Genomic DNA, 14,335 nt, shown 5'->3' on the forward strand with positions numbered 1-14,335 from the left:
TTACAGCATAGAACTGAAATTCATCATTGAATTTAGTTCTCTGACATAAATAAAACATTTTAGAGTATATGATATAAAAATTCATTCATTCATTTTATGGTGATCATGCATTTATTTTTTTTCATGCTGCTCTGGAGCGCGTTCGTGGATTTTTAGTCATATATTAACATTAATTAAAGTCCCATCGTATGAGATGCTTATTAGATTAGATTAACTAAAACAGTTTACTTACTTACTTAAAATACAAAGTGCTATGTAGTTTTTAACTTACTAGGATATTATTCATTAATTATCTGCTATTTTTTCATCTCTCTCGTGTATAATGCGCATGTGTGTGTGTGTGTGTGTGTGTGTGTGCAGGTTTGTTTGTATGTGTGCTCTTGACTGAATATATGTGTACATGTGTATGCCAAATTTTATCTTGTCTTACTTCTGTGAATAGAGCTGTTTTGACAAGGGGATTGGGCGCAATTTAAATAAACTTTACTACGGTTATATATTATTATTATTGTTATTTATTATTATTATTATTATTATTATTATTATTATTATTATTATTATTATTATTATTATTATTATTATTATTATTTCAAATAAAGAATGCACACTATTCCTCCAGACAAGATAAGATAAGTGGGACCACTAGGAGTCATATTTGTAAAGCCTTTGTTAATAGGGGTGATACTATCATGGTGTGAATGTCACCAGCTGGGGTTATAGGTTTAGTTTTTATTCAGGGTCTCACATTATAGTGAATTCTAAAGGAGTAGAAAATGATCTCGAGTTAGAATGTACGTCTTAGTGATTTTTGTTCTTTTATTTATTTATTTTTTTTTTTTATTTTATTTTTTTTTTTGGGGGGGGGGGGGTATTATATTGAGGTTCTACTTAATCCTTCTTCCCCTTCTTCTAATTCTTACTATTCTGTCTATTCCAGCATCTCCATTTCACCCTCCCTCTTCTTACTTTATCATCATCATCATCATCTCAGTTATTCTTATTAGTAGTAGTTGTAGTAGTAGTAGTAGTAAGCATATCATATTGTCTTATTATACAGGCACTGACAAACATGGGTCACATTTTGGAAGCTGCCGGCTCCTCATACTCTAAAGGTAAACATCTCATATATTGTTATTACTGTGCTGTATGATACTGCTTGGATTTTTAGACAGAAACAAAATACTTTCAAAAACACATTTTTAACAAAATAATAGTGGATTTTTTTTTTTAATTATTTTAAAAATTTTGGTTGTTTGTTTAGTTTTTGTGAAATATGTATATTCTGTCTTTCAAGTTAGGAATTTGAAAATGGAATTTTTGTAAGTTATAAAAGTAAAGAATATTTCGTAATTATTTGTTTCTTAGATAAAGCAAGTGATATTGAACCATAAACTGCTCATTTAAACTATTTAAGGAATGCATTTCAAATCTGTGGCTTAATTACATTTACATCTCAAATTCCTTTATGGTTGTATAACAAATTAATAACTTTTTTTTTGTTTGTTTGTTGTTATTGTTTTGGGGTTTGTTTGGTTTTTTTTTTGCGGCATGCAGAGTCTGAGCTGCTAAGAATATAATTTACCAATCTTTATGAGAGATCATTTACACTCCATTCTAAAGAATCAATAGTAGATTTATATAGATGTTAGTTTTTAGTAAAAGAGCAGGAAGGGATTGTACATAGATGACAAAACTATATTTATGTACAAAATTGAAAATTGTTAAATCCTCTTTCTGTCTTTTTTTTTTTAGTTATGAAAACAACCGTTTTTTTGACAAATATGGAGGATTACCCATCAGTTAATGCTGTTTACGACAAATGTAAGTATTGTTTCCATTGAAAATTTAAACTTTAAATAAAATTGTTAGAAGCCTCACTGGACTTTGTGTTTATGACACTGTCAACAATAGTGCGCTTTGTGGTCATGTGTTATTATAACCTCTTGGTTCATGAATTCTGGGTCCGGATTATGAGTCTCCGTGTGAGGGTTGCAAGGATAAGTCCATTTTTCACAACCATAATTGGTGTAAAATAGTGCCCTTGCCAAAAACATTGTTGGATGAAATATTATAATAATGATTCACGGGTATAACCCATTGTAAATTGCTTGAATACATTTAATGGATGTGGCGCTATATAAAAGCTCACTTCAACATTTAAAAAAAAAAGATTTACCCCTGTAACATTGTTGCTTATATTCTTTTAATGAAAACATAAGACTATGATGTTGGGTTAGAGAGGGTTAAATATATGAGTCAGTGTGTTGCATCAAGAGCACACTGTGATGATCCATCTTTTTGTTGACACAGTTAAGAGAAGTGTGTGGGTTCTAGTGTTTTCAGTGGCCATGCCCGTTTACTTCAAATTGTAAGATTTTGTATTTCCATGTGAAAGTAATAGCAGGAATTGTAAATCTCTTTATAAATGATCAAATTTGCCCTTAACAGAATTGAATAATGCCTCAAAGTATTGAATAAAAGTTTCCTATCATCTAACGTATTTTTCCAACAAGTTTTATTGAATTGAAGTTGCTTATATAGTTATGCTATACATGATTAAGAGGTGATCTGATATTTTTGGTTTAAAAGTAAATTATCATTGTTCACAGTAGTAGTAGTAGTAGTAGTGGTTGTAGCAGCAGTAGTTGTTGTAGTAATAGCAGTCGTAAAACCCATGGAGCTAGAGTTTATCCCAGTTTCTAGAGTGGGAAACAGACAATAGCAGTTAGACCGCCAGTCTGTCACTGGGTGGACAGGTGGGGGGAATCTCATCTTCTTCCGGGATAGATTTTATCCTAATTGATTTTTCCATTTTACTTTCTCTTTCAGTTTTCTCCTCCTCCAGACCTGCCCGTTCAGCTGTTGCAGTCGCAGCTTTACCAAAGGTATTACTACACAACACTCTCAAATAGCTATTGGTGATGAAGAAAACCTTTAGCAGTATATAGTCATATAAAAAGTGGTATAGTGCAACTTAAAATTGTTTTTATCTGAGTACTGCTCTTTGACTGAAGATGGAAATGTATGGTGATCTGTCAAAATGTGGCACATGATGAAAAAAAATTGATTGCCTAAAGCTAGTGCATATTATGTGCAATGCAATTGTGTGTATTGCAAATGCTGTCATAACTCAGTGCTGGCAGGGACAGTAATAAAAAAAAAAAAATTTTAAAACTTGAGCTTTTATATAGCGCAACATCAGCTAAACATGCTCAAAGCGCTTTACAAGGAGTCCTTAGCAATACATACTTGACATGTAGGACGAGACTTGACACCTGTTAGGCGATATTACAATTTTTTTGGACAAAGACAACCCTGTTAATGGCCAGTAATTCATTTTACACCTGAGTACTGTGAGAGAATGTGAGTAAAGAGCTTTTTCAAAGGACTCAGCTATGCGTTGCTCATGGCTCGAACCAAGGACCTTCCAGTCCATATTACTAGACCAAATAGCCCCATAGTCACATAGCAATGGGATGATTGGAGTAAAGGTGGGGACGATGACACATTAACCCAGTGAATAAAAGGTTAAGGCTCAATCCACTAACAAGGTTATATCATTGAGTGCACATGAAGCCAGAGTTTATCCCGGTTTCTGTAGCATGAAACAGACAATAGCAATTGTTTGCTACCCTTTGGATAGTACTTTCCATCAGTTCTAATAGTCCTAGCTAGCTAATCAATCACTACTAGGTGGACAGGGAGGGTCAGAAACAAATCTTGACTGCACCCGGGATCAATCTCAGTCCCTTTGCTTGTAAAGCAGGAACTCTACCAACTGAGCTATCGGGACCCCAGGTATAATTACAAGCACCAACTGAGTTATCAGGACCCCTGAGGTTATATCCATTTTACATTAATGTTAAAAGTGACACCTTGGATTCATCAAAACCTAAGTTATAACGAACATTGACCTCTAGTCCTGTGGGCTTCAGGCTTCGTTGTTGACCAAAGTGCTCTGTATTAATAATATTGTGTCCTTTCAGAGTATAAAGCGAGGAACCTGCTTTATACAATTTGATTCTTGACAAAATAACCTCACTGTGGTAGCATTTTTTCCAACTTACTGCACCATGTTGTTAATAGTGCATCTGGGTGCACAGTTGAATTTGATGGTAAGAATGCTCAAGTCTACATTGCTTTGCTGATTAAAGAGATTATTGCACGATACGATAATGGTCTGTTGTTTTAATGAATGAAAGGAATACCATTGTTTTTCTTCTTAATTTCATCACCAGGGAGCCACATTTGAGATTGAAGCTATTGCTTTGACAGGAGACGTTGAGACAGTTGAATGACTAGGTTCGGGGTCTGTATCCAGCCAGTTGTGAAACACAGATTTTGTCTCAAGTTCCCCATGTTATGTTCATTTGAAAATAAATAAAGAGACACGCATTTCATTGTCCTTACTAAATTATTGTTTTTTGGGCATTTTTTAAGTTTTGTTTTTTCATTTTTTGTTTTAGATCATCATATGTGATTCACACCATCCAATTTTAGAATTGAGGTATACTTGTTTGGTACTCTTTTGATATTGCTTTACAATTGTTATGAATGTGATGTCCAGTCATTTTTTTACTTTAATTACCATCATGAGTAATTAAATGCAATGTTTCTGACAATGCACTTTAATGCCCAATTGTTCTGATGTTCTCAAAGTAAAAAAAAGAATGAATTGAAGCGCAAGAAAAATATCTTGAAAGAGGCATTTTGTGATTTAATCTTTTTTTTTTATGTGACCATAAACTTCATAGGATTGTGAAAGATTACTATTGAACTCTATATGTTATCAAAGAAATGTGTCACAATCATTGCCATGCCATATTTATTTCATTTGCCATAATATCATGCTCAAACATTAAACAGGAAAATAAAAATGAATTATAATGATGTAAGGGCGATGTCATTTCATTTTAAAGATATGGTTACAAAAAAAAGCCCTTCAGAACCAATACTGGGAGGGTGGCACGTACTGTGTCTTCTATCCTCTTATATCTGTTTTCCAATTTACTTTCTGTCTTTGTATTGGAATGGATTACTTGGTTTTGTCCTGGCCCTGGCTGAAGTCCTTGACTGGGAGGGAGACAGTCAAATGTATCGTTTGGGATATATTTTTTTCCTTGTAAATCATCTCTCTTTATATTTGTTATTTTGAATGTAAAATGTAAACATTTGAGTGTGTTCCTCTTAGTCTTAGTGGGGACCTGTGCTTGTGTCTGGATGAGACTTAGGTGATCCCAAACTAAGTACTTTGATGGTGTGCTCTTGGAATCTATATCTGTTCCCCATTTGAACCAAATTCCCCTTTGTCTTACCTTTTCTTGGGTGCTTTAATTGTAATTCTACAACTTTTTACTATCCCAATTTCTTCCTTTTTACTGGCGCTGATATGACCTTAATGTGTTGCAAGCGCTGTAAAACCTTAAAAACATAAGTTTCATATTTTTTACTACAAATTTAATCTTCATCATCAACACCACTTCAGCATGGGTCAAAAAAGAATTTAATTATCGTTTGACATGGACAATGTCTAAAGACATACAAGTTGTTTATAGATTCATTCACTTTTTTTAATGTATTACAAAAACACTAAAGCAGCTATGTGGTCTTGTGGTACGACACTCGCTTTTGGATCTGAAGGTCCTGGGTTCGAGCCTCACTCGGTGCATAGTTGAGTCCTCGGAAAAGGCTCTTTACTCACATTCTCTCACTGTACTCGGGTGTAAAATGAGTATCTGGCCGTTAACGGCGTTGGCTCTGTCGGAAAATGTACATATTAATATTGCCTAACACGAGTTTGTCTCGTTCTATATGTTGCTGTTGACAAGGGAGCCTTTATAAGGCGCTTTGAGCACATTTAGTGGATATTGCGCAAAAAGGCAAGTTTTTTTTGTTTTGTTTTTTAAAGCACAAATCTGCAAACTCAAAACATCTTCAAGAATTCATTCGTAGAAGACTATTAAAATACTTCAGCCTTAATACCAAAATGGCTGCCACATTCAACAACTCTCTCCCCCTCGAATACAATTTAGAATCCAGTAACATTAACATTCAGATTCAGATAGGTTGTTGCAACTATATGTTTAGTAGTGATATAGTAAACGTGAAAAAAAAACGCTATATTGGTTTTAAATGTTTTATTTACAACTTCATAACGCGTAGAATTAATTTTTACAATTTTTTTTTTTTTTAATTCAGACTAACATTGGATAACTTTGCTTGAGGGACAGACATTAACCCTCTCCTTATCAACGGAAAGGAAAACATTTCATTCGTCACCAAAGGATGAATTTTTTTGTACATCACAAAAATTGAAGAGGCATCTTTGTTATGTTTATATAGGAATTTATTGCTGTTTTGTAAAGCTCTTTTTTTTCTGAGAAAAATGATGTTTAATTGTTTTTTAGTCCGAGTTTGTTTTTTTTTAATATTGTGTTGAGTAGGCATGACTTTTCAGGGAAAAAAACCATGAACGGTATGAAGAGGGTTAAATGAATTTAACTGATTAAAGGTTAAACAGTGATGACCCAATAGCAGCAAGGTCATTAAGACCAAGGAATAATTTTTTTTTAAATCTTTCGTCTTTGTGAAACACGTATCTAAAAAAAAAACAAAAGCACAGACGGTAATAATAATAACAATAATGATAATAATAATTAATTAATTATAATAATAGTAATGATAAAAATAACAATGATGTTAATAATTATAATTATGATTATAAAACATGTTAATGTAACAAAATAATATTGTCTCATAAAACTCTTCCCAAGGTCTAATACTTTATATGTACAAATTCAATCACCGAAAGACTTCTTCAGAATTTAAATGCAGGGTTGCCAATTCCGGAGGCAAAAACTTACTGAACTTTTACACAAAACACATTGAGTGACCCATTTCTGAGTGCTGAACTCCAGTAAAAAGACTTTTGTTCTTAATTTTTTCCGCTTAGCAGGTGATTGGAAAATATAGTGATGGTTTATAATAATATACTGAATTCCCTAAATATACGGAAAATTGGCAACCTTGTCAATTATATTGATGTACTATTATTGCATTACAAAACGGGAATATCTATTCAGCGTATACGCCATAGACTGAGGCCGTACAAAACAAAGATTTATTTTGGTATGTATAAGTGGCATAGCTATCCAATTTGGCATCCCAAGCAGCCCTTGACGAGATCATGATTCCCTGATCACGCCTCTCACCCAGCACTATGCTGACAACGTATTTGTATCGCTCGAAGTCCATCGCTTTACACCGCTCCTTGATTTCATCGGAGAGGACCTGCGTGGGAAGTTATGGAAATACAAGAGCAAGTTTTACTATGGGTGTCATATTTAAATTTATAACGTAAATTACAAGGAATTGTTATGTTGACATAATACCTGACCTATGTACCGACGTGCACATAATATTAGCAATTGGATTTCAATATTCTGATGTCACGTCGCCCAGCAACGGCGGCCATCGTGGTTCTAAACAAAGAAAATCGGTACTTTTTATTTTTCATGCTGGCTAGAACTTTTCATGTCTTGCGATCAGAATGTGTAAAAGTCAAAACATGATCAGATTTATAATGGGCTTTTTTCCCTCTGGATACGCTTTTATGCTCGTCTGAGAAATATTTCATAAGGGCGTCCGCCATTGTTCCGATAGTTTAGAGCCAGTCACTGTTACCATGCGTCATTACGAGGGAAGTGACGTTACGACTGTTGAAGCTTATTAGCACGTCGTGCACATTATTATATATGATCTCACGACAGCTCAGTTGGTAAAACACCCGCTTCACACGTAAAGGGGCCAAGATCAACCACTGGTGAGGTCGATATTATGTTACGGCCGTGATTGCCTGAGTCTGTTAGATCTGATGGAAAGCACTTTGCGATAGACAAGCGCATATCAAAAGGGTAGCAAGCAATTGCTCTTATCCATTTCACACCTCAGAAACCGGAATAAACTCTAGCTCCATAGACCTAATGGCTCTGAAGGACTACTTTTTATGGGCATTTTATGCAGATCTGATAACTGAACACATTAGGGAACAAAAGTGTGATGTCAAAAAACTGGTTTTAATCTCATTGTCTTCCAGAGAACTGGATTCATACCTTGTGTAATTGATCTTTTGGTTTCAGCATTTTAAAATGAAGAAAAATATGCTCAAATAAAATATGCCAGCTTCAATAATATAGAATAAACAATTCGGACTCAACGTGCAACTAAATTCTGCAAACAGAAAAGCCGGTAACGTTCAATCAAGGGACGCTACTCTTCCGCTAATCTCATTCCCTATATTATACTGGTCGTCAAGAATTAACATCCAGCGTAGGTCTTTTACGTCTGGTTATCCAAATAATCTGCCTATACACTGTGCTACTAATAAATAGTTATGCCACCTTATGATTCAATATGCAACCCGTTTATTATTGGTCCTTCGAATGGCAAGTCACATACACACTTCCAATTGTTTTGGAACCGGAAAAGTAGACGGTGTGACGTCACGACTTTTCTTCCCTGTTATTGGTTAGTGTGAACATTGTTGCAACTGAATATGTTCTGCGTTTATTTGAGAGTATTTCCGTTACAACAATAATACCAAAACAAATTGGGTTATCATATTTGTAATATAATAAAATAAGTATAAACACCACAAGTTACCGTTGTCATTGTTGGTGTGAACTTTGGGTTAAATACAAATCCGTCTAAATGGTTTTCAAGCACTTGTTTGAGTAATGTGTGCACCTGTGGAATAAAACAAACGGTAGTTCTTAATGCATATTCATGGAAAAATATATTATGGTTGATTCCACACTACTTTTTAAAGAACGAGTTATTGGTCATTTAAAAAAAAAATAAATTAATTAATTAAAAACAAAAAAACAAAAAAAAAAACAAATATATATATATATATATATATATATATATATATATATATATATATATATATATATATATATATATATATATAAATTTATATTAGCTGATTAAAATGGCTTCCATCTTGTCAAAAACTCTTAAACCATTGTAACATGTACAAGTCAAGATACCGTAATTTTGTTTTTTTGTGGGGGGGGGGGGGGGGGGGGGGGGGGGGGGGGGGTTGTGTGTGTTTGTTTCTTGTTTTCTTTCTTATTTTTTTTTCTCCTTTTAAAAAAAAATTTTTGGTTTCGGTTTTTCTTTCTCAGAAAAGTGTAATTCATGCTTACCTGAGGAGCACAAAACTTTTTCTTGGGTCCCATTCTGTATGTAGGTTCATAATTTGGTGGTGGTGGGTTGGCCGATTTTTCTCTGTCTTCTGTGGCCTGTATGTATTAGTGGAGCAATAGTAATCAACATTCTTTTATTATATAAGTTGTATAAAATATCCTTTGAGTACTAGCATTTGTACCTATTTATATATGTGAAAAATTATAGTTTACAAGGACAAATCTATAGGCAGTGATGAATGATGGAACGAAAAGAATGACATAGAAATGAGGTCTACCTACGGTAGTAAACTAAACATATTAAAGACTCTTATTTTCGCTTGCCTGCCTTTAAGAAAATCCGAGACGACAGACTAATAATCGCTCCGATTCACACGGACAATAGTAATGCTTTGAATAGGCCGTTTTTCTATCGCAAATTACTATCCACCAGATCTAACAGATCCAGCTGTGTGGATGGGGAAGGGGGGGGGGGGGGGGGGTAGATAAAAAATCGCCTGCACACGGGACCGATCTCGGTCCCTTTGCTTTTGAAGCGAATGCTTTACCATCTGAGATATCCGGACCCTTATTCAAAGCTCTATGGAATGTAGACTATATTGTTTTGCCGGGCGATAAGTACGACACTGGAGACACTGAATGTCCGGTTCTTATAATTTGCATCATGCTATTATTGAATTCGTAAAACATGGCATAATGTTGGTAGGCTACAAGCAAACATAAAATGAACACAATCCAATGTAAAACAATGCTGTATCAGATTCAATAACGCATCTCTCTATAAGTTCAATGTGTTCAATGCGCTTCATTTCCAACCCCCCCCCCCCCCCCCCCCCTATCAGGGTATGTACTTAGTTTGAGATCTAAAAGTCTCTCCCAACACAAGCACAGGATCCAACTAAGAGGAATATACTCAAATGCTTACACTTACATTGCGGCGTGGCATGCTTACAGTATAAAGTGGTGCCAGATAAAATGACTTGCACATGCTACATGTGTAAATATAAAAGAAAGAAAAAAAACTTACATACTTGTAAAGTAAATTTGCATGGTGATGTTTCTATTCCTGCAAATCTTTTCAATAGTTTGTTTATATAAATCACGAACGAATATATTGATTGGAGTTTGGACACTGAGGGAAATGGCTAAAGGGACACATGCAGACATTGAATGTCAATCGAACAAAGGGTAATTTCAAAACTTACAAAGCGTAAGAATGTAAACAGCCCATGGCCTATTAAAAGAGTACTGTAGTTACGTCATGAAACAGCCCCATTCCACTTCGGAAATCAAACATGACACCATACAAGATCTCTCTCTCTCTCTCTCTCTCTCTCTCTCTCTCTCTCTCTCTCTCTCTCTCTCTCTCTCTCTCTCTCTCTCTCTCTCTCTCTCTCTCTCTCTATCTATCTATCTATCTATCTACCTATCGAGTGTGTATGTGAGATGAACGCGCATGCACACACACACCCAAAGTCAAACACGCATATTCACGCGAAGATCATCCATTTAGCATATTATAGCATCACTATCAAGAAATGTTTGACTTAACTCGTTCACATTCCTTCATATCAATTTTTGCAGCAATAATAATAATAATAATAATGATGATGATGATAATGATGATGATGATGATGATGATAATAATGATAATAATAATAATAATAATAATAATAATAATAATAATAATAATAATAATAATAATAATAATAATAATAATAATAATAATAATAATAATAATAATAATAATAATAAATTAATATATACAATAATCACGACACAGAGAGAGAAACAAATGAACTTGTTAATAATCGTGATTTCGATAATAATAAAGATGGTCGAAGTTACCATACTATGACTAGGACGTAAATGACCAACATTAGCTATTTTTCCCCAGTCCAACAGAGTTGGAGCAAAAATTCCTCGGCACCTGAGGCGGGTTTTTTCTCGTATGTGAAGATGGTAAAAATTCGAGCCAGGTATTCAATGTGGCAACATTATAGTACATTATAGTAATAGCCTTAAATGGAGCCAGCAAAGATCCGCTCCTTGGAATCGTTTGAGTGGGGAAATCCAGTCACTCGCTCAGCCATAGTACACAGTCGGTGACGACAGTCATCAACCGACTGTGTGAATCGGGAGAAAAGCGTGGGTAGAAGGCGTTGTGACAGAAAGGGAGTCTGTTTCGCACTGTTGATAAAAGGCGATATATACCATTTCTCAGTTTTATATATTTTAAAAAATGCTGTTATCCATTTTTAAAACATGGATGTGGTGCCAGGCACCATTTGAACCAATAGAGCCACGCCCCTGGGTGCCAGGCACCATTTGAACCAATAGAGCCACGCCCCTGCACTTACAGATCATTATATAATCGAAATAGAAATATAACGATACGGAATAGAGAGATGATTTATAAGGAAAAAAATATCATCTCCCAAAACTATACTCTTGGCCCGTGTCTTTCCAACCCAAGAACTCCAGCCAGGGTCAGGGCAAAACTAAGTAATCTCATTACAAGACAACGACAGAAAGAGAGTTGGAAAACATATAAAATAGGGGGATAGAAGACACAGCAAGTGATCTCCTTGCCTTCTATGGGAGGTAAAAAACAAACCCAAAACACTCAGATAATCAATCAGTCATCGTGTAATGTCAATATAATAATAATAATAATAATAATAATAATAATAATAATAATAATAATAATAATAATAATAATAATAATAATAATAACAGACTCTTATAGAGCGCGACAATGAAGCTCTTGGCGCTTAAAATTACATCAACACAACAATATTTAAAGTACATGACAAATGACATCAAAAAAGAAATGTTTTCAAGGATTTCTTGAAAACAGACAATGATTTGGATTCTCGGGTGCTCACCTTAGATCCCAATGCTCCCTTTTTCCCTTTCAGTCCCACCATCATTTGGGGTTTGATGCTTTGTCTGTGGACGCCTCCCACGGGGGGCAGGATGCTCTTTCGTCTTCCATGATCGTCTGCGTGAGAGTGAGAGTGCGGACTGTGCCTCATCTCAGCCGCTATTTCACTATGCATTGTACTTTGACGTCTCATTGTCTCAGTTTTCAAAAATCTCTATACCACATGAAATCTACAAATACGAGTATTTGTAGTTAAGTAAATAAAAATGCGCTAACTGCGCTCTGGAGTTCGGGTGTAGAATCTCACCTAAATTGAATTATTTGAAGTATGTACGGTGCATGGCTTATGACATCTCGTGGGAGGACCCCCTGACAGTAATTCTGGCAAAATGTGATAACAAATATATTTCATAAAACACGGCGAAATTTAATTTCCTAAGTTATGCAGAGCACGGAATAGCAATTTAAAAAATATTTTAGCCAGAAAACTTTTGCTTCTTTGATCTGTAGGTTATGATGACCTCCGACGTGTCAACAATTCTAAAATCGAAAACAACACATCTAAAGAAGTGTACAAAATTTGTTTTCCTCGGGATTAATAGTTTCTGACAAATTTATCTTTATCTATCGATAAGGGACACGATAGCTTAGTTGTAGAACACTCGCTTTACACGCAAAGGGACCGATATTAATCCCGGGTGAAATCGAGATTTTTTTTCAGCCCCCCCCCCCCCCACCCCCCCAACCCCCTGTCCACCCAGCAGTGATTGGGTAGTTGGGTCTATTAGACCTGGCGGAAAGTACTTTGGTATAGACTAGCGTTATATCAAAATAGTAGCAAGCAATTGCTATTGTTAGTTTCATTCTATAGAAATCCCGGGAGAGAGAGAGAGAGAGAGAGAGAGAGAGAGAGAGAGAGAGAGAGAGAGAGAGAGAGAGAGAGAGAGAGAGAGAGAGAGAGAGAGAGAGAGAGAGAGAGAGAGAGGAGAGAGAGAGAGAGAGAGAGAGAGAGAGAGAGAGAGAGAGAGAAACACCAAGTTGTCTTAACAGGATAAAGACGGAATGCTAAAAGAGATGAAAGATATAGAGAACAGAAGAGATCTTACGAGCAAAGATTTTCTAATATGGATGATCTTTGAAGAAGAAGAAGGAGAAGAAGAAGAAGAAGAAGAAGAAGAAGAAGAAGAAGAAGAAGAAGAAGAAGAAGAAGAAGAAGAAGAAGAAGAAGTCATCCGAATGCTGAGATCCAGACAGAAGCATCTCCGATTCTATATTTCTTTAGATGATAAACCTAACTTCTAACTTGCTGCACAGCACTTTTCGTTGCAAAATACATGGTGAACTTTAAAAGAAAATACGTATAAATGCAGCTTACATCTTCTATAATAAACCACCTTTTCCCCCTTGAAATTTAAATCGATTAAACTATTGTTTAATCACAACACATCCCGGCCTAATCCTTTAATCGAATCAATGGTAACATCCCAGAATATCTTTAACAGAGATCTGCTTCAATTATTTAACTATAAACGACGACTGATGGATTTCGTTATTTCGTGCCTTAGACTTGGATGTAAGAATAGGAAAGGCTATTTACTTCATATCTAATTAATCATGTGTCTGTGTCGATACACACTGTGTTAATAACAAATTCATAGTTACGTGTTATCCCTTTTGGACACAGTATGGCGTTAGTATTACATGCGTGTGTCATAATGCTCAGGTATTAATTACAAACCATTTGGAAGAATTTGGCTCAAGAGATTTCCACCAGACAGTATGTTTCCGGCTACTTGCAATAACAATACGAAGCCATAAACATATTCCCTAAGTGAACATCAGTTCAAAATCAAAATGAGTTATTAAATCCTGCCGTACTCTGAAAAAAAAATCGTACTTAAAATGTTGGCCATAAAACTCTTCCTGCCAATATCAATTGTTTCATATTTGAGAGACTTTTGACAAGATGAGGGTCATTTTAATTGATCGATTTTAAACACGTGACTTGTTTGTTTTTCAGAGTATGTCAGAATTGTATCAAGAGTTGTGTCCCTGCTCCAGATTGCTCCCAAACTGCCTTTTCATTCAGTAACGGTAGTTTTAGAATTCACACTGCATTTTAAGCTGTAAATCAGTACTTTGTATTTTTTAAAAGACTGCAATATTCAAAACATGTTGGGCTATTGCTAATATCCGATCGTCTTATTAACAATAAGGGAAACGATTCTTCATTTAAAGT

General features: G+C 35.1%; 2 protein-coding genes across 5 annotated transcripts in view; one reads left to right on the plus strand and one right to left on the minus strand.

Moving 5' to 3' along the window:
• The window catches only part of LOC144962617 (2-iminobutanoate/2-iminopropanoate deaminase-like), a 5,985-nt gene extending 1,095 nt beyond the window's left edge, over positions 1-4,890 (plus strand). Inside the window, exons 3-6 of the mRNA XM_078895707.1 lie at positions 1,058-1,112; positions 1,753-1,821; positions 2,830-2,885; positions 4,239-4,890. Coding sequence (XP_078751833.1) covers positions 1,058-1,112; positions 1,753-1,821; positions 2,830-2,885; positions 4,239-4,298 — 240 coding nt within the window. The 3' untranslated portion in view covers positions 4,299-4,890. The remainder of the gene's footprint in view (positions 1-1,057; positions 1,113-1,752; positions 1,822-2,829; positions 2,886-4,238) is intronic.
• A 1,234-nt stretch (positions 4,891-6,124) lies between these two features.
• On the minus strand, positions 6,125-13,751 carry LOC144965062 (dynein light chain Tctex-type protein 2B-like). 4 transcript variants are annotated; one of them, XM_078899977.1, is made up of 5 exons: positions 13,694-13,751; positions 12,098-12,477; positions 9,210-9,305; positions 8,662-8,745; positions 6,125-7,290 (listed from the first exon to the last, which is right to left on the minus strand). In XM_078899977.1, the coding sequence occupies exons 2-5, from the start codon at positions 12,287-12,289 to the stop codon at positions 7,075-7,077; spliced, it is 588 nt and encodes a 195-aa protein (XP_078756103.1). In that variant the 5' UTR covers positions 12,290-12,477; positions 13,694-13,751; the 3' UTR covers positions 6,125-7,074. The 4 variants fall into 4 exon arrangements, with proteins under 4 accessions (XP_078756103.1, XP_078756094.1, XP_078756113.1 ...); XM_078899968.1 differs by lacking the exon at positions 13,694-13,751 and adding an exon at positions 13,491-13,687; XM_078899987.1 differs by lacking the exon at positions 13,694-13,751 and adding an exon at positions 13,472-13,687 and having other exon boundaries at positions 12,098-12,403.
• Positions 13,752-14,335: the final 584 nt, after the last annotated feature.

The sequence above is a fragment of the Berghia stephanieae genome, chromosome 1 (genome assembly GCF_034508935.2).
Source record: "Berghia stephanieae isolate SIO BIC M18660-M18661 chromosome 1, UCSD_Bste_1.3, whole genome shotgun sequence".
Lineage (NCBI taxonomy): Eukaryota > Metazoa > Mollusca > Gastropoda > Nudibranchia > Aeolidiidae > Berghia > Berghia stephanieae.